This window comes from Bos grunniens, chromosome 15 (genome assembly GCF_055505025.1).
Source record: "Bos grunniens cultivar Pamir isolate PY7600 chromosome 15, Bosgru_T2T1.0, whole genome shotgun sequence".
In the NCBI taxonomy this organism is placed as follows: Eukaryota; Metazoa; Chordata; class Mammalia; order Artiodactyla; family Bovidae; genus Bos; species Bos grunniens.
The window spans coordinates 43365103-43389873 of record NC_141179.1 but is presented as its reverse complement, the minus strand read 5'-3'; the positions used below and the strand labels follow the sequence as shown (position 1 = coordinate 43389873).

The 24771-nt window shown below is 38.7% G+C and overlaps 1 protein-coding gene across 7 annotated transcripts in view; it reads right to left on the bottom strand.

Moving 5' to 3' along the window:
- Window positions 1–24771, bottom strand: part of SBF2 (SET binding factor 2) — a 499142-nt gene that overhangs the window by 48190 nt on the left and 426181 nt on the right. For 4 of the 7 annotated variants that reach the window (XM_086340089.1, XM_086340087.1, XM_086340093.1 and 1 more), the window contains exons 23-29: window positions 20728–20855; window positions 19011–19186; window positions 15916–16061; window positions 13412–13610; window positions 6603–6799; window positions 4198–4338; window positions 3216–3311 (exon numbers count right to left, since the gene is read on the bottom strand). In XM_086340089.1, coding sequence (XP_086196215.1) covers window positions 3216–3311; window positions 4198–4338; window positions 6603–6799; window positions 13412–13610; window positions 15916–16061; window positions 19011–19186; window positions 20728–20855 — 1083 coding nt within the window. The remainder of the gene's footprint in view (window positions 1–3215; window positions 3312–4197; window positions 4339–6602; window positions 6800–13411; window positions 13611–15915; window positions 16062–19010; window positions 19187–20727; window positions 20856–24771) is intronic. The other 3 variants (XM_086340088.1, XM_086340094.1, XM_086340091.1) reach the window with 1 other exon arrangement.

Genomic DNA, 24771 nt, shown 5'->3' with positions numbered 1-24771 from the left:
GCGACCCCATGAATCACAGCACGCCAGGCCTCCCTGTCCATCACCAACTCCCGGAGTTCACTCAGACTCACGTCCATCGAGTCAGTGATGCCATCCAGCCATCTCATCCTCTGTCGTCCCCTTCTCCTCTTGCCCCCAATCCCTCCCAGCATCAGAGTCTTTTCCAGGGAGTCAACTCTCCGCATGAGGTGGCCAAAGTACTGGAGTTTCAGCTTTAGCATCATTCCTTCCAAAGAAATCCCAGGGCTGATCTCTTTCAGAATGGACTGGTTGGATCTCCTTGCAGTCCAAGGGACTCTCAAGAGTCTTCTCCAACACCACAGTTCAAAAGCATCAATTCTTCGGCGCTCAGCCTTCTTCACAGTCCAACTCTCACATCCATACATGACCACAGGAAAAACCATAGCCTTGACTAGACGAACCTTTGTTGGCAAAGTAATGTCTCTGCTTTTGAATATGCTATCTAGGTTGGTCATAACTTTCCTTCCAAGGAGTAAGTGTCTTTTAATTTCATGGCTGCAGTCACCATCTGTAGTGATTTTGGAGCCCAGAAAAATGAAGACAGAAATCAAGAGTAGGATGGGGATGGGAGGGTTTCAACTAGATAAACCAAGAAGTCGCATTCTACTAAAAGTTAAGGGAAAAGGTGCTGACATGCCTGCTAATATAAGGTTTCAGATGGCAAATGAAGAAATAACGAGAACTGCAACTTCTAACCAAATCCTGACACCAGTTCCTGGCAACAGAAATACCAGAAACCTTAGGAGAAATACACTGTACTATCTTTTAGTTAAAACTCACCAAGAAAGAAATGAGGAGAAGACTGAAGATTGTATCTTAGACTTTAAAACAACAAATATTTAAAAGTTCAGGAAAAAGCTACATATAACTGTTATGGGTCAAACTGTGTGCCTCCCACCCCATCAAAATTCTTCTGTTGTCATCCTAACCCCTCAGTTCAGTCGCTCAGTCTGTCTGACTATTTGTGACCCCATGAATCTCAGCATGCCAGGCCTCCCTGTCCATCACCAACTCCCGGAGTTCACCCAAACTCATGTGCATCGAGTTGGTGATGCCATCCAGCTATCTCATCCTCTGTTGTCCCCTTCTCCTCCTGCCCACAATCCCTCCCAGCTTCAGCGTCTTTTCCAATGAGTCAACTCTTCGCATGAGGTGGCCAAAGTATTGGAGTTTCAGCCTCAGCATCAGTCCTTCCAATGAACACCCAGGACTGATATCCTTTAGGATGGACTGGTTAGATCTCCTTGCAGTCCAAGGGAGACTCTCAAGAGTCTTCTCCAACACCACAGTTCAAAAGCATTGATTCTTCGGTGCTCAGCTTTCTTCACAGTCCAACTCTCACATCCATACATGACCACTGGAAAAACCATAGCCTTGACTAGATGGACCTTTGTTGGCAAAGTAATATCTCTGCTTTTCAATATGCTATCTAGGTTGGTCATAACTTTCCTTCCAAGGAGTAAGTGTCCTTTAATTTCATGGCTGCACTCACCATCTGCAGTGATTTTGGAGCCCCCAAAATAGTCTGACACTGTTTTCACTGTTTCCCCATCTATTTCCCATGAAGTGATGGGACTGGATGCCATGATCTTAGTTTTCTGAATGTTGAGCTTTAAGCCAACTTTTTCACTCTCCTCTTTCACTTTCATCAAGAGGCTTTTTAGTACCTCTTCACTTTCTGCCATAAGGGTAGTGTCATCTGCATATCTGAGGTTATTGATATTTCTCCCAGCAATCTTGATTCCAGCTTGTGCTTCTTCCAGCCCCGTGTTTCTCATGATGTACTCTGCATAGAAGTTAAATATGCAGGGTGACAATATATAGCCTTGACGTACTCCTTTTCCTATTTGGAACCAGTCTGTTGTACCATGTCCAATTCTAACTGTTGCTTCCTGACCTGCATACAGGTTTCTCAAGAGGCAGGTCAGGTAGTCTGGTATTCCCATCTCTTTCAGAATTTTCCACAGTTTATTGTGATCCACACAGTCAAAGGCTTTGGCTTGTCAATAAAGCAGAAATAGATATTTTTCTGGAACTATCTTGCTTTTTTGATGATCCAGCAGATGTTGGCAATTTGATCTCTGGTTCCTCTGCCTTTTCTAAAACCAGCTTGAACACCTGGAAGTTCACGGTTCACATATTGCTGAAGCCGTCCTAACCCCTAGCACCTCAGAAAATGCGACCCCATTTAGAAATAGGGTCACTGCAGACGTAATTAGTTAAGATGAGGTCACACTTCAGTGGGGTGGGCCCCTAATTCAGTGTGATTGGTGTCTTTATAAAAGGGGAAATTTGGAGACAGGTGCACAGGGATGTCACGTAAAGATGAAGGCAGAGATCTGGCTGATGCTTCTACAAGCCAAGGGATGCCAAAAATTGCCAGCAAACCATCAGAAGCTAGGGGAAAGGCACAGAACAGACTACTCCTCATGGCCCTCGGAAGAAGCCAAACCTGATAACATCTTAACTCTGAACGCCTGGCTTCCGTACAATGGCTTTTGAAGCCACACAGTGGCATTTTGTCACAGTAGCCCAAGAAACTAATACAATGATGTTAAGGCCTGATTAGGAAGAATACCGAAGAAGGGTGAAAGCTCTTAGGAAACTCTGCAATCACAGAAAGTTTTGATGAAGAAGGAAAAAAAAGTATCTATCTAAAGAATCAGTATGATTGCCAGGAGATGTGCACAGTAATCTTGGTTTTCAAAAGGGAAACAAGTGAATTTTGTAAAATAGTCTTTATGTCGATCCTGAACTATTGTCTCTTATTCCTCAACCTAGCACTTCCGAGAACAAGAGTAAAAATAACCGGCATTGGAGGCACAGCCTTCGAGTCTGGGCTCACAATGCCCTAGCTGTTTATGCTTCTGTGCTCAGCTTTTCTACCCTGCATACTTGAAGCATCGTGGACTGCTGCCAGGGCCGAGTCACCATTTCAACATGCTCCACGTTCCCCTCCCCATCCAGTGCTCCCAAACTCATCAGTATGTAAGATTTCAGCAATTATTATACCTCTTGTTCCATGAGGCTAAACTCATCTGTCACCACGGTAGTAATACATTTGATCATTCATTTAGAAAGGGTGATTAAAAACAAATTTAATCATTAGTTGATTTAAAGTATCACTATCTAGAAAAAAATTTTCTGCTTTTAAAGTTGTATCAGGGCTCAGTTATAAAATCAGTCTTACTAACCTCCTCGAGCAAAGCTATTGGATGGGTTTACATCCAAATGTCCTGGCACTACCTGCTTAAGCACAGTGGACATTCTTGAAGTCCTCCTTTCAGTCCCTAAAGTCAGCCAAAAAGAAGAACAAAAACCATGTCGTTGGGGTTAACATTACTCAAATGACAAAAAGTTATCTTCATGTGTAGCATGTCTAATTGCTGCCAAACATTGTACTTTTTAAGTACCCAAAGCTTAATAGAGATAACAAGGCACTGTTACTATTTCCTCAGAGATACACACGTCTGCAAGATTATACAGAGTTAGGTTTGGCAAGTGCAATCAGAGAACTGAATGATAAATGAAGCAAGGCATGCATGGTGTTACTTTACAAGAAAAGCCACTTTCTGCTTATGTTGAGCTAATTCAAATAGCTGATTAAGCCAAGGAGACCAGCTTCTCAAGTCACATGCTCCTGTGTCTAACACATTAGGGTTACCTCTACATGAACCCTTTGGGGTTCCATCACATGATAACTGAAACAGAATATTAGTACAAGTCTTAATGGCTTCATCCAAATCTAGTGAAAACAAACTGTACTGCAAGTCATAAAAGGCCACAGAAACTTCAGGAATTTCAAACTTATACATGATGATTTTAATAAACATTCAATAAACATGTTCAACTTACACAGTCAACTCTAATACTGATATTTTAAACTGTGTAAAACAGATTTCAGGAAAAAAAAAAAACAAAACTCACATGACTTTGTCTTTCCTACCACCTCTCTTACTACTCTTTTTAAAAGGAAATAACCGAATCTCTAAATTTGGTTACTATTTACTAGAAATTTATAGTGGTACCCTGATAAAAGCTAAAGTTACAGACCATAAGGTAAAACATTAAGGGGTCGTGTTGACGGAACAATGCAAATAACTAAAGAGGCTAACCCTAGGAATGAATATGACCTTTCATAGCTGTCAAAAAGAAATGCATTATATCAAATCTTACCTGGAGACAGAGCAAGTGCTGGCCTGACAGTAAGAGGGTTATTGCCACTGAGTTTCTGATGGACAGAAACTGCACTCAGTAATGCTTGCAAGTACTTTTCTTGTTCTATGCTACTGGAAGATTCTAAAGAGGAGGTAGGAGCTGTAAAAGGAAAAGATATTAAGTAAAACCATCTCTATATTAATAAAACAGGTTCACTCTATATACATATGCTTATTCCTTCTATATATGGTCTTCAAGTTACCACACTCAAATATAGAAACCAGCCCCACTTAAAACTCCAAACTTAAATAGCTAATCCTCCGATGATAATGGTTTCACCACATATACTTCCAGGCTGCCTCCTCATCCTCCTGAAAGAGCCCAGGCCTGGAAAGCCAGCACACAGCTGTCCTCCCAAGTGGAGGTATAGTTTTTCACTATCCAACCAACTCAAAGATTTACAAAAGACAACATTTCCATGATGACCCATGCCTCTGTTCGGGAGCAGAGGATGGAGTGGGTTCCCTCAGCATCCCAGAATGAGCAGAAGTGAGACTTCCCAATACCAGTAACTGTATTCCAATTCTCTCACACTGGCCTAACAGGGGACGTGAACTTGTAGAGGGTTGTTCTGGGAAGAGTGGAGGAAGATGAGGACATAGGAGCAGCTACTGCTCAATCCCCTGGTCCTTCTAAAACAGGATCAAAAAGTATGCACAGATGGAAACAACAGTGAGAGCAATTCTGGTTGGAGGGAGTCTGAGCCTGGCTTGCATGGAATAAAACAGAATCACTGAAAATGGCCCAGGTACTCTAAAGTGGTATTGGGAGGGGACTGACTAGAAGAACAACAGATAATAACAAGTTTTCTTACAACATGACTAGGAAATAAATAATTAGCATTACTATCTTATATTTTATCAACTTTAAAGTGCCATCATTTTATAAACTCTAAAATGCCATTAATTATAAGATGCACTACTATTTTATTTAATGAGAATTTAAAAACTGCCATTTAAGCCAAGACACAATTCTTTCTGATCACATGAACTGTAGGTCACATTCCCATTTCAAAGATATTAAAATGTGAGTAAATGTGTGAGTTCAAAAAGTGTGAAAAACAATAAATTTATATTATACTGAAAAATCAGAAATGAGTGGAATAAGACAATTTCAAGTTTTCCAACTAAAAGCTCAGTGATATGCTCATAATAATGCTCCTGAGATGATTCACTCACTTTATGTAATCTACATATGTTATGTTCTATCATCCCCTTATGTAGCTTGAGAAGATTCCTTAGGACAGAAAAAGTTAAAAGCCGACTGCCTTCAATATATATATGTTGAGATTCCATGCCAAGCGGAATAACAACAACAATATAGCCCACCAGGCTCCTCTGTCCTTGGGATTCTCTAGGCAAGAAATATTGGAGTGGGTTGCCATTCCCTTCTCCAGGGGATCTTCATGACTCAGGGATCAAACCTTGGTCTCTTGCATTGCAGGCTGATTTTTCACTGTCTGAGTCATGAGGGAAGCCAATAATATAGCATTGTGTGTATAATGTCCTCAAGTCAACTGAATGATCAAAGACATGCTGGCCAACTTTGAACTTTCAGGAAGGAATGGATGAGAATAAAGAAGACATATCAAAAAGCACATGGTTCTACCTACTGAACCACTGAACTTGAGTTTGCTCATTTCCAAAGAGGGAAGTCATTCCTAAGTTGAATCTGGTGTCTTAGTGGTCCTTGGTTAAATTTTTTGAGCATCTGTTTTAAGCTAGAGGTTATGAGAAAGGTTAGCAAAATGTAGCTTCTGACTAACTTCAGACCTCAAACCCAGTGCTCAGAAGTGTCCTCAGAAAAAGGGGGCCGCGCTTAGTGTGCATTTTTTCTTACACTGACCAGCCTCTAGCTTCCTAAAAACCTTTCCGTTTGAGTGCTCCAAAACCAGGATTTTGGTCTTTAGGTTGCTGACTTGTATGTGTGTGTGTGCGTGACATGTAGGAATGAGACAGGATATCCTATATCACATAGAACAGAATACCTATTTACTTCTGAAGCTAGTAAATATATCTGAATACTTCCCCCCCAAAAGAAAACAATTATTATATCTGTTTCCATTTGTGGATACTCTGGTTTGCTGAAATGAAAACAGCTAGAACCAAAGACTTTACTATGTTAATTTCTATTAAAATTCAAATATAGACAGACATATTAAGCAAGATGTCAAATTCAAGGCGGAGCCCCACATCGTCAACTCCAGTTCTTAACTGAACAGACTATACACAGCGCACTGGAAAAGTTCACATGTGAGAGGCTTGATGGAAAGGGCACAACTAGCATTCCTGGACTTTACTTCCTTAATTTTTGGAATACCCAGAAGTGGAAGGATCAGAATAGTGCTGTGGAGAGTTGCTTACCTGCCTGAGGGGAGTTCTGAGACTTAAAAAGGCCAACCACTCCCTTTCCATGGAATCCTCCAGATCGGAGGAGCAGGGTACTGCTTCTTGAGTTTCTCCAACATACAACAGGCAGGCGATTGTGTCGATAGCAGCGGGCTACCCTTGGTAAACTACTGTCCTGTACAGCTTGAGGTACAACTAAAAGGCCAGGGTAGCTTCAGGGGTATGGAAAGGAGAAACAGGATGATTTGGGTGGGTGAGGCAGGGTCGGGGGAGGAGAAGAAAAAAGAAATGGGGAGAGAAAGAATACAAGCATGTGAATTTCATAAGTTCACAGCAAATTTCTAAGACTCAGAAACACTGGTGGAGAGATAAGACATATATTTCAAACATGAAACAATTCAGTTCTTTGGGGTTTGAGAAGAAAAGGCCTAGATAGTGAAAACAACTAGCTCATCTACTAATCTTTTCTTTTTTTTTTTAAATAAGCCTTCTTCAGTGATAATGCAAGCTTTTGCTGAGTAACGTTAAGTGTAAAAATTAAAAACGGCATACATAACTATTAAAAAGGCCTCCAATAAACAAGATTTCCCTTGCCTTATATACAACTTGAATAAAGATTGCAAGATTAATGTATTAATGTCAACTTTATGAGAATGACAAATCAAACTGTCAACTCTTTGGATTACTGAAATGACAACAGAGGATAAAGTACACTAACATTCAGAATTCCAGAGATGGTGAAAGGATTAAAAATCAAAACCAAATGATTTTTGGTATGAAAACAATATGTTCAAATGTCAAGTAAGTGTAAATATTTTATTAACACTACATGTTGATAATTTAAAAAAAAGATTAGCTCATAAATTTACAGGATATGATGCTGGGAAAATTAAAAACAGACAAGATAGATAAAAACTTATTTATCTTGTTTTTATAGATAAGTACAAGAAGACAGGCAGCTTTCAAAGCAGTTCTTTAGTTTATTTAGAAATATTAAAGAGATTCCATGTTAATAACCTCCTAACCTCTAATCCCATGTCTTTTGTGTGTGTGTGATTTTTTTTAGAATTGTGGTAAACTGTACCTAACATGAAACTTAACATGTTAACTATCTTCAGTCCACAAATCAGTGACATTGTCACAATACTGTGCAATTGATCACTTCCAGAACTTTTAATCCCTTATCTTGTTATAAGTCAGTGCTGAGAGCAGGGAGAGAAAACCCAGTATGTGGTCATATAACCTTCAATGGCTTTAGTAAATGCCAATTTTATTTCTCTTATTTACCCAGAGATTCCCTGGAAGCATTCTGAAAGCCTAGCACTTTCGTGCTTCAGGTTTACAGGCTGTCTTTTTCTAATACCACAAACTGATAGAGAGTCATAGTTGTAGACATAATCATTCATGAAGACTTGAAAAGCAGTTCCATTATTAGGGTCCTATGCTTCTTTTCTTTTTTAAATCGCAGTACAGTTGTTTTACAATGTTGTGTTAGTTTCAGATGTACAGCAAGGGCTTTCTCTTTCTAACTCCAGTTTAGTATTTGTTTATTGCTCCTTTTGGTTCTAGATACTATAGTGATTTTGTGTATTAGATAAGAGAGTAATGCTTAATAGCTTTGGGTACTGTTTCAGTAACTGGGAAAGAACCAACACACTCCTCTACCCCATTCCCCCGTCCCTTCCTTCCATGGCATTAGCACCACAGACCATGCTCTGCTACACACAGGATCTAAGACTTTCCTGGTCCCAGGCATGGGCCTGAGTGACGGCTGGATAGCTACTGGTGCCAGGGTAAAAAGCATACAGCCTGAAGGCCAGCAGAGGCTATTCTCAGGACCAGTGTCATTTAGCATGAAAGATATATCCATTTATCCTGCCACCCCCCCTATTCTACCACCACTACTTAGAGCTACCAGCCATGGGTACCAGAGGAAGCCTTGAGGTAGACTGGGCTTTAGGAGCTGCTGTGGAAACTTTTAGGGCTTCCCTCATAGCTCAGTTGGTAAAAGAATCCACCTTCAATGCAGGAGACCCTGGTTTGATTCCTGGGTCAGGAAGATCTGCTGGAGAAGGGATAGGCTACCCACTCCAGTATTCTTGGGTTTCTCTTGTGGCTTAGCTGGTAAAGAATCTGCCCACAATGCGGGAGACCTGGGTTTGATCCCTGGGTTGGGAAGATCCTCTGGAGAAGGAATACTCCAGTATTCTGGCCTGGAGAATTCGATGGACTGTAGTTGATGGGGTCACAAAGAGTCGGACACAACTGAGCGACATTCACGCACTCTGGAAAGTGGAAACTTCCGATCAAAGAATAACGCATATACAAATAGCTTGAAACATACATGAATTAACACAAAAAGAAATCCATATCATTAGCACCTAGGTCAAGAAATGGACCATTCATTACCAGCATCCAAAAAATCCCCTTGTGTCACCTCCCAATCAGTGTTTCTCCCTTTTCTTCCTCCAAAGATTATCATTAAACATCCTTGACTGCTAACAACATGGATGAGTTTTGCCTGTTTTTTGAATTTTACAAAAAAGGAACAAATAGAATTTATTTTTTTGTGTCTGGCTTCTTTTTCTCAACAGTATGTTTATGAGACCCATCCATGCTATTGCATGCAACTATAGTCTGTTCATTTTCGTTGATGTAGAGCTGGGGTCCCCAACCTCTGGGCCATAGATCAGTGCCTGCTCTCAGATCAGAGGTGGCATAAGATTAGACATGAAGCACATAATAAATGCAATGTGCTTGGACCATCCTAAACCCCCACACCCACCTCCCCCTGCAGATCCATGAAACTGGTCCCTGTTGCCAAAAGGTAGGGGACTGTTGCTGTCTATTATCCCACTATGTGACTATATTACTTATCTAATCCTTTTATTGTTCATTTTGAGTAGTGTCTAGCTTTTGACTATATAAGAAACATGTTGCCATGAACATTCTTGTAGTTGTTTTTTGGGAGTACGTATGCTTTCCCAGATGGAGTAGGCTTTCCAAGAAATACATAACAAATTGTGCACATGTTCAGTACAGGTCTAGAAGTTTAGTAGATGCTGCCAGGGAGCTTTCTAAAGTTATTTAACCAATTTACAGTTACACCAGCAACAAAGAGTTCTACTTGCTCAACATTTTTTACTAGCACTGTGTATTGTTGGTCTTTTAAATTTTAGCCATTTTTGCAGGTATAAAGTTGTCTCATTGGGACTTTAATTTGTATTTATCTGAAGACTAATAAAATGAGCACTGTTGGAAGATGGAGGGAACTACAAGTGCCTACCAAATTGAGAAGGCATCTTGAGATTAAAGCATAGGCAGGCAGCTCCACAAGTAAATACTATATATTTTTATATATATATATATAAATATAATAATAAAATGGACCAGTTCATTAGAGGGTAACTTACTCACAGGGTGGGATCTATCAGTGGATAATGATCAGGAAACATTTGCTACTATACTCTGAGCCCAGGACAATTTTATAGTCAACCTAGGGTATGGCGGTAGGTGCTTAGAAACAGGATGTGCATTCCCAAGTTAAGAATAATAGGTCACTAGTCTCATGGGCCCTGGGAATACTTCAGGGAAGGTTTTCATCATTGTTTGGGAACTAACAGAGCATACAGACTACCTGGTCCTAATAAGCATTAAACAATATCTATTAACTACAAAGCTCTTGATGACAGAGAAGTGATTCACTGCATAGTACAGTGTTGGGCAGGGTCAGCGAAAAGACAGGAGAAACTGTTAAGGCCCAAGATGGCATCAGTTATGCCAAGAGTCACATAAGCATCTTTTTAGATATTTATTGCCCACTAGGATATCCTCACAAAAGAGGACATCCTCTGCCTTTGGTTATTGCCTTTTTATCCCCCTAATAATGTTTTCTGATATATAAAACTTCTTAACTTAGCAATCTTTTACTTTATGGATAGCTTTTTTCCTGTCTTAAGAAATATCTTCTAGAAGCTTTATTTAAAATTTTAACCTTTTTCATGTAGATCATGTAGCTCTACAGATCAGTGGGAATTGATTTTTGCCTATGTAGTGTAAGGTAGAGGTCAACATTAATTTTTTCCTTGTATGGATATCCAGCACCATATATTGAAAAATATCTTTTATCTACTATTTTTAAATGCTATCTTTATCTTAAGCCAAGTGTTCTCATATGTTGAGATTTTTCTATATTCCCTATTTTGCTCTAGTGATCTGTTTATTCCTGTGAACATTCGATACTGCCTTAATTACTGTTACTTTATATAAAGTCTTGATATCCTATAATATTATTCTGTAAGACGATCCTGCTACTTCTGGCCTTTTGCATTTTAATGTAACTCTTAGAATCATCTTTTCAATTTCTGTGAACATTTTGCTGGGATTTTAATTGCGATTGTATTGACTCTATAGGTCAATGTCTGGAGAAATCACAGTTTTAGAGTACTGAATATTCTAGTCCAAGAACATTAAATATCTATTTATTTGTCATCCTTAATACTGTTTTGACTGTACCATGTAGAGATTTTATACATCTTGTATTAGATTTAGTCCCAAGTGTTTAATAATGTTTTTTAGTGCTACTTTAAATAGTACTAATAGTATCAAAATAACATCATTTAAAATTTCATCTTTTGTTTTTGGTGTATATACATGACTAATTTTTTATAATAACCTTGCAAATTTGCTTATTAATATAACAAGTTTATCAGATGAGTCCCTCAGATTTTCTGTTTAATCAGATCATCTGTGAAAAGCAGTTTTCTTTCTTTCCTTTCAATCTTTCTTTTATTATTAATTTTTCTAATTTTTGTGTACTTCCTAAGACCTCTAATACAACACTGACTAGAAGTGGTGATAGTGGGCACTTTTGTCCGGATCTCAGAGTACAAGGTGTCAATACTTTACCTTAAGTAATTTTTGCTGCAGGATATATTTTTTAGAAACTTAGGAAATTAAGAAGCTCTCCCTGTATTTCCAATCTGCTTAAAGTTTTTTGTAAAAACTCATATATTATACTTTATAAATGCTTTTCTGTATACAATGAACTTACAATAGTCTGTAATTCTTTTAATGTGGTGAACTGTGCTGATTAATTTTCAATTGTTAGCAAGTTTAGCATTCTTGTAATAAACTACACTTGGTCATAATGAATTCTGAATGAAATGAACCTTTTGTCATTATGAGCCATCTTTTTTTTATTGCTAGTAAAATTTTACTTTAAAATATATTTTAAAATTTATATATTGACGATAGCTTTATTTTAAAAAGGTGGTTTTGCATGCTGTATTCTTTCTGTTCACTTTCAACCTTTTGGTAATTTTGTATATTAGATATAGCCCTTAAAAGCAGCATAAAGCTTAAAAAATTCGGATTATCTTTTTCTTTTAACTGGAACATTTATCAATATTATAAGTAATATAATTACTGGTATATCTGAATTTATACTATCTTACTATTTGCTTTCTATTTGTCCCATCTGCTGCATGATTCCTTTTCTCTCTTTCTTGCCTTCTTTTGGATTATTTACTATTATATTTCCTTCTAATAGCTTATGGGTTTATGCTATTTAATATCACCATAATCTCCTTATAATAATCATTAGAATAAATGGTATATTCAGATTTTATTTTGTTTCTGACAGAGTGAAATGATAAGTAACATCTGTTTTCTCACTGTCAGATAAGATTTTGATAACAAGCTTCTCAAATAGCAGGACGTCACACCTTATGCCTTTGCTTACACTTAACTACAAAGAAAATTTGGTTAGAAGGAGAGAGTATTAGGAAAATTACTGCATACTCAACAAAGTCACAGCCTTTCAGTACTTAATGTGAAATTTTTATTTATCCCAAATGTCAATCTACATTCCCAATATGTTTCTCAAGTTTCACATTTGTATTTGTACACTTAAACTGTCATTTAAAATGAGATAGCTACAGTTCTTCAAGAACAGCAGGGCTTAAACTAATAGTAACATTAAGACAACTTTCTAAAATATGTACAAGACTTATAAGTTACAAAGTACTTTCATAGTGTTATTGTATTTAATCAAACCAGAAATTTATACATGCAAAGAAAAGAACTTACCTGAAAATGATCAAACTTGTGGAGGGTAAAAATGTAGTTTTAAAAGACATAAAGCAGGAAATAGGGCTTAACAGATATATAAAAAATAGCAGTAGACACAGTAGAAAAAAGAACATGTGTTCATATTATTCTTTAAGTAATATCTCTTGAAAAAATTCTATTTAGACAGCATAAGGAAACCTGACCTACACTTGGATTAGCAAATTACGGCCTGGGCCCAAACCGGCCTTGCCCATTTCTTTATGTACTGGCTATGGCTGCTTCAGTGGCAGAGTTCAATAGCTGCAATAAGAGAACATATGCTGAGTAAAGTTGAAAATATGTACTATCTGGTCCTTTAAGGAAAAAGTTTGCAGTCCCTTGACCTACAGTATATTTTCATCTCTCCTCTGCCTGGGCAAATTCTATTCCTACTTCGCGCTATCTCAGGCATGCTAGAAGAGGGGCAAACAGGAAGAGAAAGACAAATATGGGAAATTCATAAAATGGACAGAAACTATTACCGTCCACTTTCTGATCTAACATAGGCACTGTTCAGTGATACAGCTATACTTGTGAGAATGTCAGTGAGACGCTTGCACATGCTGCACAAAAAATGTCCCTTAAACACACATACCCCTGGACAGCCTGCTCCTGTTTTCCAGCATCTCTCTCTTGGCTATGGATGCAAATAGCCCATTCAAGACTCAAATGGAAGAAAGGAAGGTCTCTTTTGGAGAGACTAACAGACTTACCTCCGGCAGAGTGAGTACATCCTGTTGGAGGCAGTGATTCGAAAGTACTCTGGTTTAGAGCGAGAGGAGCTGCCACTTATGGTTCCCAAACCCAAACGCTGATAGTCTCTGAAACAAGCTTTTTCTACTAGCTGTTCCATGGTAGATTTCTCTGAGGCCTTTAGAGTGGTACTCGTGGGGAGTTCACTATCATCTGAAACTTGATGGCAGAAACAGGTTTTGAAGAAATGAGATAGCTCAAAGTACAGGATTAAAAACTTCCTTCTAAAGAGGATCTTTAACCAAGAGAGGTTTATATTAAGGCTAGAGGTGCTATGTATGCCAAAAATTGAATCATGGAACTTCTATGAGGCATCATTATGCTCAAACATAAACTGTAATAGTCAGGAAATAAAATATTAGGAGCTCAACTAACTCAAAATGTCAGGGAAAGTAACTTAAAATTTCTAAAAACAATATAATTTTGAATATATTACCCATATTTTTCTTTGTTAGTCAGGCTTGATTTTTACTGTCCACCTGGAGTGATTTCTATTTAGGACTCTGTAAACACTCATACTTTGTGAGAGACTAACCTATTAGTAAAACTCACCTCTAACATAATCATTACACAAACTCATCAGGTTTCAGTTAACTTTAAAGAGCATACACTTTCATTAGAAATTCTTAATTAAGCAGAAGTTCACTACTGGGAAAGGATCTTTCTTAGATATGAAGAAGTTATATTTGGTGGAAGTTTTATTTTGTCAGAGGATGTGGTGTACATGGGAAACTCCCTCAATTTTGCAATCACAGGTTACAGAAGCCTTTAAAATTTTAGATGTTGGAAGAGTTTACCCAATAACCAAGTATTTTAGGGAGGATTAAAAACAACAACATTCCTAATTGGTACTGCATGTTCTAACTAAAAAAAAAAAAAATTCCATGTTAAAAACTGTCCTAATTTACTTTCCTACTTATTTTTACAATGAGAGAATTAAAATTAACCTTTCAAAGTTTTTGGAAATGTACTCAAAGTTCTAATGTCAAAGGGAAAGATATAGCTCTCTTCAATTAAAAGAAAAAAAAAAACCTAGCTTATTTCTATAAATATAAGCCTTTGTGCTTTAGTTTGTGAACTTCACAATGCAAATGCATCATTAAGTATCAGTTTTATTTGTTTTGGCCTCTTATCTTTAGAAGAGCAAAGAGTATTACATAATTTGGTCTTTTGGAGGAATAATTATCATAGAACAAGTTTTTGTTCTGTGAAATCATAAAAGCTTTAAATTAGAAGAGTCAATAGTGACGGGTAGCAGTAATTTTTGTATGACTTTCCATGTGACTGTGAGAAGCCCGGGTTCCAATAAATGATCTTTTCACTGCCCCCAGAGGCAAGCCTGTAGCTACACATACTGAAATGGAGACCTTTAGCCAAAGATCTCTCTAAAGATGATAGTTCTTTCTTTAAAATGTTCTTCTGTTGTTATTAGTGGCAGTAAAAGTAGTAGTTGTATAATCACTGGTGATCCAGTCTAAGAGTCTGAGAAGAAAAAGGATGCAATGGCATCCTCTCTCTTAGATCAGATTCTCTCTAGTGTTAATTCCATAAGCATACTTGACATTGGGTTAAGGAATAGAAAAATTTTGCTACTAGTTTCCTGACTGAGTTATCTCAGCTTCCCAGGTTCTGCTCTTTTAGATATTTAGCAGGCATTTTTTTCTTATCACCTAAGAATGCCTTCATCTTAGATTCCCCATATAGATTAGGAGTACCCACAATGTTCTCACCAAAACCCCAAATATTCAACTTTGAATAATTTATGCCCTTATTTTCTTATTCTTATTCCATAACAATAAAGTACAGGGGACAACTTTATACCTAAATTTCCTGTGCAGTGGGATTTCTTTCTTTCTCTTTTTAATGAGACCCACATGCTGCTGCTGCTAAGTCGCTTCAGTCGTGTCCAGCTCTGTGCGACCCCATAGACGGCAGCCCACCAGGCCCCGCCGTCCCTGGGATTCTCCAGGCAGGAACACCCACCTAACAGTGGCCAACTGGCTCTATGGATTTAGTGGAGGAGTGTGTGTGCTATGTCGCTTCGGTCGTGTCTGACTCCCTGCGACCCCATGGACTGTAGTCTGCCAGGCCCCTCTGTCCATGGGGATTCTCCAGGCAAGAATAGGAGAGGGTTGCCAGGCCCTCCTCCAGGGGATTTTCCCAACTCAGGGGATGACCCCGCATCTCTTACATCTCCTGCATTGGCAGGCAGGTTCTTTACCATTAGCGCTACCTGGGAAGCCCAAAGGAGGAATACAACTTAACAGAATCTCACCTGAACAATGGAATACTAGGCAAACCAAAAAAATGTTTTTCCAGTTCTGAGAAGGTGGTGCCTCCCATCTTATGAGGTAGGTTTTTAAGAGTCAGGTTTAAGTGCAACTATGTCTTTCTCTCTTGTTCTTACTCATATAAGAAGAAAGAACAAAGTTCATTCACGAAGGAAAAACGAGTTCTCACATACCAGATACGTCATCGTCTTCATTCCATCCAGGACGGCTCACTCTCTCTTCCACAATCGTCCCTGTCCTCCTCTTCAGTAAATACTGCCGCCCAATCGTCATTTTGCCTGCCCTTTTAGCACCTTTCACAATGGTTTTCGAGAAAGTGCTGCGAGTTATAAAACCAAAGAGAATGTTAATTTACTATGAAAATGCCACTTACATTTTTTGATACCCATGTTGCTCAACTTGTTTTTTCTCTACCGCCACACCCGTTAGTATTATCCAGACCTTCATTAAGGCTCTCTTTCTTCAGGTCACTTTTTATATGGCAGAAGGCTAATTTACTATATCACGTTATCATCAGGACACTGTGTTAGGCAAAAAGTGCAAGAACCTAGAGTGGGACACAGACTATTTCTCATCCCCAATCTAAACTCCTCAGTTTGGCTTTTTGTCAAGCATGCCCCCAACTCACTCTGTTTATCCATGCCACTGCCTCCACCAGAGACCATGCTTGCAGAAGTCCTCCTGCGTGGAAAGCCAGCCTACCTCCTTCTCTACTGATTCAGAATCTCTACTAACTCATAGGTTTTCTTTAAGATCACCACAAATGTAGCTGGTAGCACCTCCACTTATTTCTTAAATGCTTTAAATGTGTAAGTGTAGTGTCCTGCCTTCTGACACTAGAAACCTTCTGAGATATGGAAAAGAATAATTAACATAATTCCCTTTTCTGAGAGGAGAAAAGACAAGAAATCAGAAATCTGAGTACCCTTTTGAGAATCAGCTTTAATTACAGAGAAACTAGGATTTAAGATATTTGGATCTAAAAGTACCTTATTTAAATAGTTTAGTTTTTATTGCTGATAGAAATTCTGGGTGTAGATATTTATAATCCAAAGAATTAAACAAAGGTCCCATTTCCTGAATAATCATATTGAGGTGACGGTTTCAAGTAAGAATGTTTTTGATTTATTTGTCCACATACAACAACAGAACTTTTCCTGTGTTTTCTTGTTGTTCAATGAAAAGTGATAAGGATTCTTTTACAGACAAATAGTTTTATCAGACCTCATCTTTAGTGATCTGAAATGTAAATTTGAGGGTTATGGACCTCAAATTAAAATGCTGTTTTATGTAATTTTTAGAATTCACACAATATAGATATTTCCTAAATTAAGCCTTTTGTGAATCACTTCAGATGTAACTTAAACTCAAGGGGATTTTTGAATGTTTTCCCAGCTAGAGCTGTATCTTTTGTTTTATATATGCAAGATAATACTAAGAGATTTTAAGGTTTAAAATTGATATGTCTCTGTTGTAGCTTGATAGAATAAGCTTGATTTTACAGATATATAACCACCCTCACCCCAACAGTTTCTAAACATAAAACACCATACAAAGCTTTGTTTCTTCCACAGAGAGTTAAAACAATGAATATCATAGGCTCCTCTGTGACCACACAGTGCTAAGATGCAACGCCTGGCTCACCATTTAAATGTTTAAAATGCTGTTCATGCTTCTTCAGCATCTCACACCTGCATATGCGTGGTCTCCTTTGCTTACCAGGTAACAATGGTACGAGTGGCTAGCCATGCAGTTTAGAAATGACATACTGCCTGCAACCTCAAATGGCCTATAATCTCCACCCGGCCCCACTTTCAGGCAAAAGGAAGGCCTTTTCTCCAAAGTCCGCAGAGTAACCCTAATATGTAATTTGTACTAGCAGATGCCCAAACTCCAGGTGATTAATGGTGAATGGACTGCAATATTAACCCTTATATTTTACCATTAATTGAAGAACATTTTAAAGCAATTATTATTTTGTAACCATTCAAATGTAAATGTTTCAACATAAATTCATAAACATTTTCATTAAAAAATAAGGGTTCCTACTAAAGAAATGTGACAAAAGGAAATGCAATGACTGATCCTGGATTGGATCCTCTACCAGACAGAAAAAAAAGGAGCTGCAAAGGCTCATAAGCAAAATTTAAATATGAAATCTGGTCAGGTGAAAGTTTTATATCAATTAAATTTCCTGGTTGGATTACTGTACTGTGGTTACATAAAATAATGTCTTTGTTCTTAGAAATATATATTGACATATTAAAGAAAAAAGGAGCATTATGTATGTAACTCAAATGTTTAAGAAAATATATATGAGAGATAAAATGATAAAGAGAATGGAATAAAGCATAAGCAACTGGTGAATCTAGGTAAAGGGTATACAGGACTCCTTTGCACTGTGTTGTAACCTTTGTATAAATTTGACATTAAATAAAAAGCCCATCAGCAGACGAATGGATAAGAAAGCTGTGGTACATATACACAATGGAATATTACTTAGCCATTAAAAATAATACATTTGAATCAGTTCTAATGAGGTGGATGAAACTGGAGCCTATTATACAGAGGGAAGTAAGTTAGAAAGAAAAACACCAATACAGTATACTAATGCATATATATGGAATTTAGAAAAATAGTAGTGATAACCCTATATGCAAGACAGCAAAAGAGACACAGATGTATAGAACAGTCTTTTGGACTCTGTGGGAGAAGGCAAGGGTGGGATGATTTGAGAGAATAGTGTTGAAACACATATATTATCATATGTGAAACAGATCGCCAGTCCAGGTTCAATGCATGAGACAGGGTGCTCAGGGCTGGTGCACTGGGATGACCCAGAGGGATGGGATGCGGAGGAAGGTGGGAGGGGGATTCAGGATGGGGAACATGTGTACACCCATGGCTGACTCATGTTATAGCCTCCAATTAAAAAAAAAAAGTGGGGGAAAAAAAAAAATGTTCTCACCTCTCAATCAGAACAAAACTGTTTACTTGACCTGGGTATTGATGGAAACTAAAGGGATTGCTCAAAGGTAGAAACTGAGCAACAGAGGAAAAAGGGAAAACAGAACTTCACATTCTAAAACTGCATCATAAGCAATGAACATGATTGTTCCATATGTCATTGCTGCTCTCCATAACTCCTGAGCTTCGTTCAGTGGGTGTGACAGAATGGCAAACACATACTGACTTAGGAGATGGGTCACATTCCCTGACAGTGACTTTCAACTTTGGGAGAGCTGAAATGAAGAAACTGTCTCCTCACCGAAAGGAAGTGTTCTTCTCCTTCTGCTTGGGTGAAATGATCTGTGGGGCAGTTTGTCCAGCAGCAAAGGCAAAGGTGGTAAAAACGGACTGAGGGTAACGGAGCTTCATCAGCTGCTTCCTGAAGACCTCTACGACTTCTGGGCTCACTTCTTCATCAAATGCCACTTTAACCAACTAGAGACAGAAGAAATTAAACATAGCAGAAACATTAAGGATTTCTAGGTAGCTTCCCCGCCAATTACTGAAATAACAAAAAAATAACAATACTAAATGACAAGAGGTTAGAGGTTGAAGGGACTTTGGATATCATGCAATACAATTTAAAATTTTTAAAAATAAAAAGGGGCTCAATAAATTGAGGGCTCAGAAAGGTTTACTTGTGATAGATGGTTGGTTGGTAAGGAAAATAATGTATGTTGAAGTTGGGTTTCTTTAAGACTATCTTTTCTCAATTTCTTTTCCTTTTTGGCTGCACTGTGTGGCTTGTGGGATGTTAGTTCCTTGACCAGAGTTGAACCCGGGCCCTCAGCAATGAAAGTGTGGAGTCCTAACCACTGGACTGCCAGGGAATTCAGGACTGTCTTTTTTAGATGCGATAGGGAAGTTAACTTATAGTGGCTGGAGTAGGAATTGTGTCCTTGTTTAACAACCACTGGTGGTCCTAGATAGGGGATTTTGCCTAAGGAAGTGTCTTCCTATCCAGAGATACTTATAAATCTAGGGAGAAAAAATTAAGTTTGACTAGAATCCTAATTGGTAGACCCATGTGTTTGATAGAGCCTTTAGACAGTGTCTCTTGGCATCTGTTTCTGGAGGAAATGCCTGTGGCTCTTCTATGGAAGAGGCAGAGCTCTGAGACCACAGCATTCTAGTTTAGAGTCCTTTGGCAGTTGGAATAATGAAGAAATCCCTAAGAGATCAGTACTCTCATGTGGCCAGAGCAGGTCTGGACCTACAGATTAGAAGGCTTACATTTCACACAACCAGAATATGGAAGTATTAGGGAGAGCTTCTTGACTGGAAGGAACAGGGCAAGAACTGGAATCCCTGGAAATCTGAGAAGTCAGAAACAAGGCACAAGAGTGGGAAGAGCAAAATGTGCTCTTGAGAATTATTATTTTTTTTTTTTAAAAAAAGCAAAACTAAGAAAAGATCACTCTTCTGAGTATCTGGTTAGCATCAGTAATTCCCACAAGTTCTGAAATGTTCAGCGCTCCCTGGAAAAACCTTGGCTTCACCAAGGTTTACTTATAATCAACAGTACTTTAGCCCTTGCTGTAATTCTCAGAGATCTGCCTCTTCCATAGAAGAGCCACATGCATTTCCTCCAGAAACAGATGCCAAGAGATGCTATCTAAAGGCTCTATCAAGCACAAATTGAAGTATTACATGGCAGAGAATAAGAGTCAACAGTGTGAGTCTGAATTTGTGAGATCACTCAATATCAACAGATTATCCATTGTTACTCTGAGCTGACTGAAGGGCTCAGGAAACAGAGGATTAAATAAATCCAATGCTGTTCATGAGCTGACTCAGTTGAAGATTACCCTCATAGAACCTCCTCCTCCTCCTCCTCTAACTCCTGACCATATATGATCAAAAGAAAGTGGCTATCATTTGTAGATGACGTCATTTGTAGACATGACAAATGTCTACAAATGACAACATCTGTAGAGAAATGTTGACAGCACAGTGGCGGCTCCCTTTCTTGATACCTGAAAAGACGCCGATGTGACCTGCAGTCCTTCTTGCATGTTCTGTTGTAGCTGGTTCTGCATTGTGATCTTCTTCTCCTTGGTGATGGAGGCAATGGGGAAACTTCGTACAACTGTCTGCTCACCAACTAAAGGAAAACAGGGCACAGACTAAGCAACAGCACTTTACAGCTCATCTCTAGTCTCTGCTGCTCATTTTACCAGCCTCTGCTGGAGAAATGTGTCTGGAGAGGACAATGTCCAGGAAAGAAGCAAGACAAAGTGCCATGATTCTAGAATTGCATTCATTAATTGTGTTGCATGGCAAGTCATTCCTGACACACATTTCTTTCCTGGAGTGCAGGCATGGTCCCAAAGTTCCAACCTTCATTCTAGTTCCCCAACCTATTGTGTGTCACACATCATCATCTGGTTTAAGGCATCTTACAGGAAGGGTAGGTATTAAACAGAAGAAAAGAAGTATCTTCAAATATTGAAAAGACATTTATTATATTTAATATAAGAATAAAGCAAAAGAGAAAAGACTGTTAAGGTAGTTAAAATTTGTCTTTAAAATTTTGTCTTTTGAAATCATTTGAAAGATGATGCTGTGAAAGTGCTACACTCAATATGCCAGCAAATTTGGAAAACTCAGCAGTGGCCACAGGACTGGAAAAGGTCAGTTTTCATTCCAATCCCAAAGAAAGGCAATGCCAAAGAATGCTCAAACTACCGCACAATTGCACTCACCTCACACGCCAGTAAAGTAATGCTCAAAACCTTCCAAGCCAGGCTTTAGCAATAAGTGAACTGTGAACTTCCAGATGTTCAAGCTGGTTTTAGAAAAGGCAGGGGAACCAGAGATCAAATTGCCAACATCCGCTGGATCATGGAAAAAGCAAGAGAGTTCCAGAAAAACATCTATTTCTGCTTTATTGACAAGCCAAAGCCTTTGACTGTGTGGATCACCACACACTGGAAAATCCTTCAAGAGATGGGAATACCAGACCACCTGACCTGCTTCTTGAGAAACCTGTATGCAGGTCAGGAAGCAACAGTTAGAATTGGACATGGAACAACAGACTGGTTCCAAATAGGAAAAGGAGTATGTCAAGGCTGTATATTGTCACCCTGCTTGTTTAACTTCTATGCAGAGTACATCATGAGAAACGCTGGGCTGGAAGAAGCACAAGCTGGAATCAAGATTACCAGGAGAAATATCAATAACCTCAGATATGCAGATGATACCACCCTTATGGCAGAAAGTGAAGAGGAACTAAAGAGCCTCTTGATGAAAGTGAAAGAGGAGAGTGAAAAAGTTGGCTTAAAGCTCAACCTTCAGAAAACTAAGATCATGGCATCTGGTCCCATCACTTCATGGCAAATAGATGGGGAAACAGTGGAAACAGCGGCTGACTTTATTTTTCTGGGCTTCAAAATCACTGCAGATGGTGACTGCAGCCATGAAATTAAAAGGTGCTTACTCCTTGGAAGGAAGGCTATGACCAACCTAGATAGCATATTGAAAAGCAGAGGTATTACTTTGTCAACAAAGGTCTGTCTAGTCAAGGCTATGATTTTTCCAGTAGTCATGTATGGATGTGAGAGTTGAACTATAAAGAAAGCTGAGTGCTGAAGAATTGATGCTTTTGAACTGTGGTTGTTGGAGAAGACTCTTGAGAGTCCCTTGGACTGCAAGGAGATCCAACCAGTCCATCCTAAAGGAGATCAGTCCTGGGTGTTCATTGGAAGAATTGATGTTGAAGCTGAAACTCTAATACCTTGGCCACCTGATATGAAGAGCTGACTCATTGGAAAAGACCCTGATGCTGGGAAAGATTGAGGGCTGGAGGAGAAGTGGATGACAGAGGATGAGATGGTTGGATAGTATCACCGACTCAATGGACATGAGTTTGGTGGACTCTGGGAGTTGGTGATGGACAGGGAGGCCTGGCATGCTGCAGTTCATGAGGTTGCAAAGAGTTGGACACGACTGAGAGACTGAACTGAACTATACATAATCCATGGAATTCTCCAGGCCAGAATACTGGAGTGAGTAGCCATTCCCTTCTCTAGGGGATCTTCCCAACCCAGGCATCAAACCTAGGTCTCCCGCATTGTAGGCAGATTTTTTTACCCACCGAACCACCAGAGAAGCCCCAAGATTCTTGAGAGTTTAAATACTAAAGGAAGAAATGAAAAATATAAATATTTATCAGCTACCTGAGGATATGAAGATAAGCATCTAGAAAAGAAGCAGCATACATGAGGTCTCCCCTGGAAAGCTAGCAGTTCCTCATGGGAGAGGACAGCCACATGTAGAATACAACTGCATGCAATTAGCTCCCAGGTTTGAGGGAACATGGCTTTAAAGACTTCAGAGCGAGAAGTCTGCATGCTAGATGGCTAGAGAATTAATTCCCGGAAGAAGTGACAGGGCAGGTGAACTTTGAGGAGAATGGAGGTTTGCATCTGCAGAAGGGAAAAGGGTGGGCATTTTAGGTAGCAGTACAAGTAACAGAACAGGACAGTGATGAGCAAGGACCCTCAGCTCTTAAGCCAGAGAGGGTAAGACGTGAACTAGGTATATCTGACTTAAGAGCCCCTTTATTAACTAATATACTTATTATTATCAGAATTCCTCATTCCTTGAACTTCTAAATTCCTAACCTGGAAAATTCTGATTATTCTCTTATGTTAAACTCATACCCAGAGATTAAATAAAATCAAGATGTACATTAGGATTTTAGTTCTAAAATGTATTAACTTATGTTTATATCACTCATGTAAAATGATCAGATTCCTATGTGTCATTAAAGGAGAAATTTTAAAATTTACCTTAAAAGAGAAATAAAAGAGGCAAATAAAAAGATTTTCTCTGATGAAAATAATTTTCCTAAACTGTGAAATTAACCCCAAAATTATCAGGAAACAACAAGAGACCAATACAAACTTTCACACTAAATATGGCTTTGATTTCTTTAAAAGACGTAATTTAGAGCAGTTTAAATGACCAACTATCTCATATATTTATAAGCCCAAAGTGTTATGTGTATGTCCATTGAGCTCACAAAGGTTTCAGTACAAAAAATGGTAAGTACCAGATATCTAGTTTTAAAAATATACTGGCTTACAAATACAAATGTAATTTATTTACAGTAATATGACAGAAGGTTGAGAAATTCTGCTGTTTTTTACTTTTCTTCAAAATGAACACAACTATTCCTGTTGATTCGTTGTTTATTGAATTTTATAGGCTTTTTGCTTTTCATGTGGTAAACAATCTTTATGACCAAGATAATAAACCACATGATTCTAGGTAAGCACGGGATTATACAACTGTGAGAGTTTGAAGATAATACAGTTCATATATCTGAATCCCACTGTCTGACAAAGTGCACAGCATATAGTACATACTCATCAAATGACAACTGAATAACTTCAGATGAGGAAGGAATTCTAGTGATCATGTATCCCCATGTTTCTCAATCCTCAGTTCAGTTGCTCAGTCGTGTCTGACTCTTTGCAACCCCATGAATCACAGCAGGCCAGGCCTCCCTGTCCATCACCAACTCCCGGAGTTCACTCAGACTCATGTCCATCGAGTCAGTGATGCCATCCAGCCATCTCATCCTCTGTCGTCCCCTTTTCCTCCTGCCCCCAATCCCTCCCAGCATCAGAGTCTTTTCCAATGAGTCAACTCTTTGCATGAGGTGGCCAAAGTACTGGAGTTTCAGCTTTAGCATCATTCCTTCCAAAGAACACCCAGGGCTGATCTCCTTTAGAATGGACTGGTTGGATCTCCTTGCAGTCCAAGGGACTCTCAAGAGTCTTCTCCAACACCACAGTTCAAAAGTATCAATTCTTTGGCGCACATCCATACATGACCACAGGAAAAACCATAGCCTTGACTAGATGGACCTTTGTGGACAAAGTAATGTCTCTGATTTTGAATATGCTATCTAGGTTGCTCATAACTTTCCTTCTAAGGAGTAAGCGTCTTTTAGTTTCATGGCTGCAGTCACCATCTGCAGTGATTTTGGAGCCCCCCAAAATAAAGTCTGA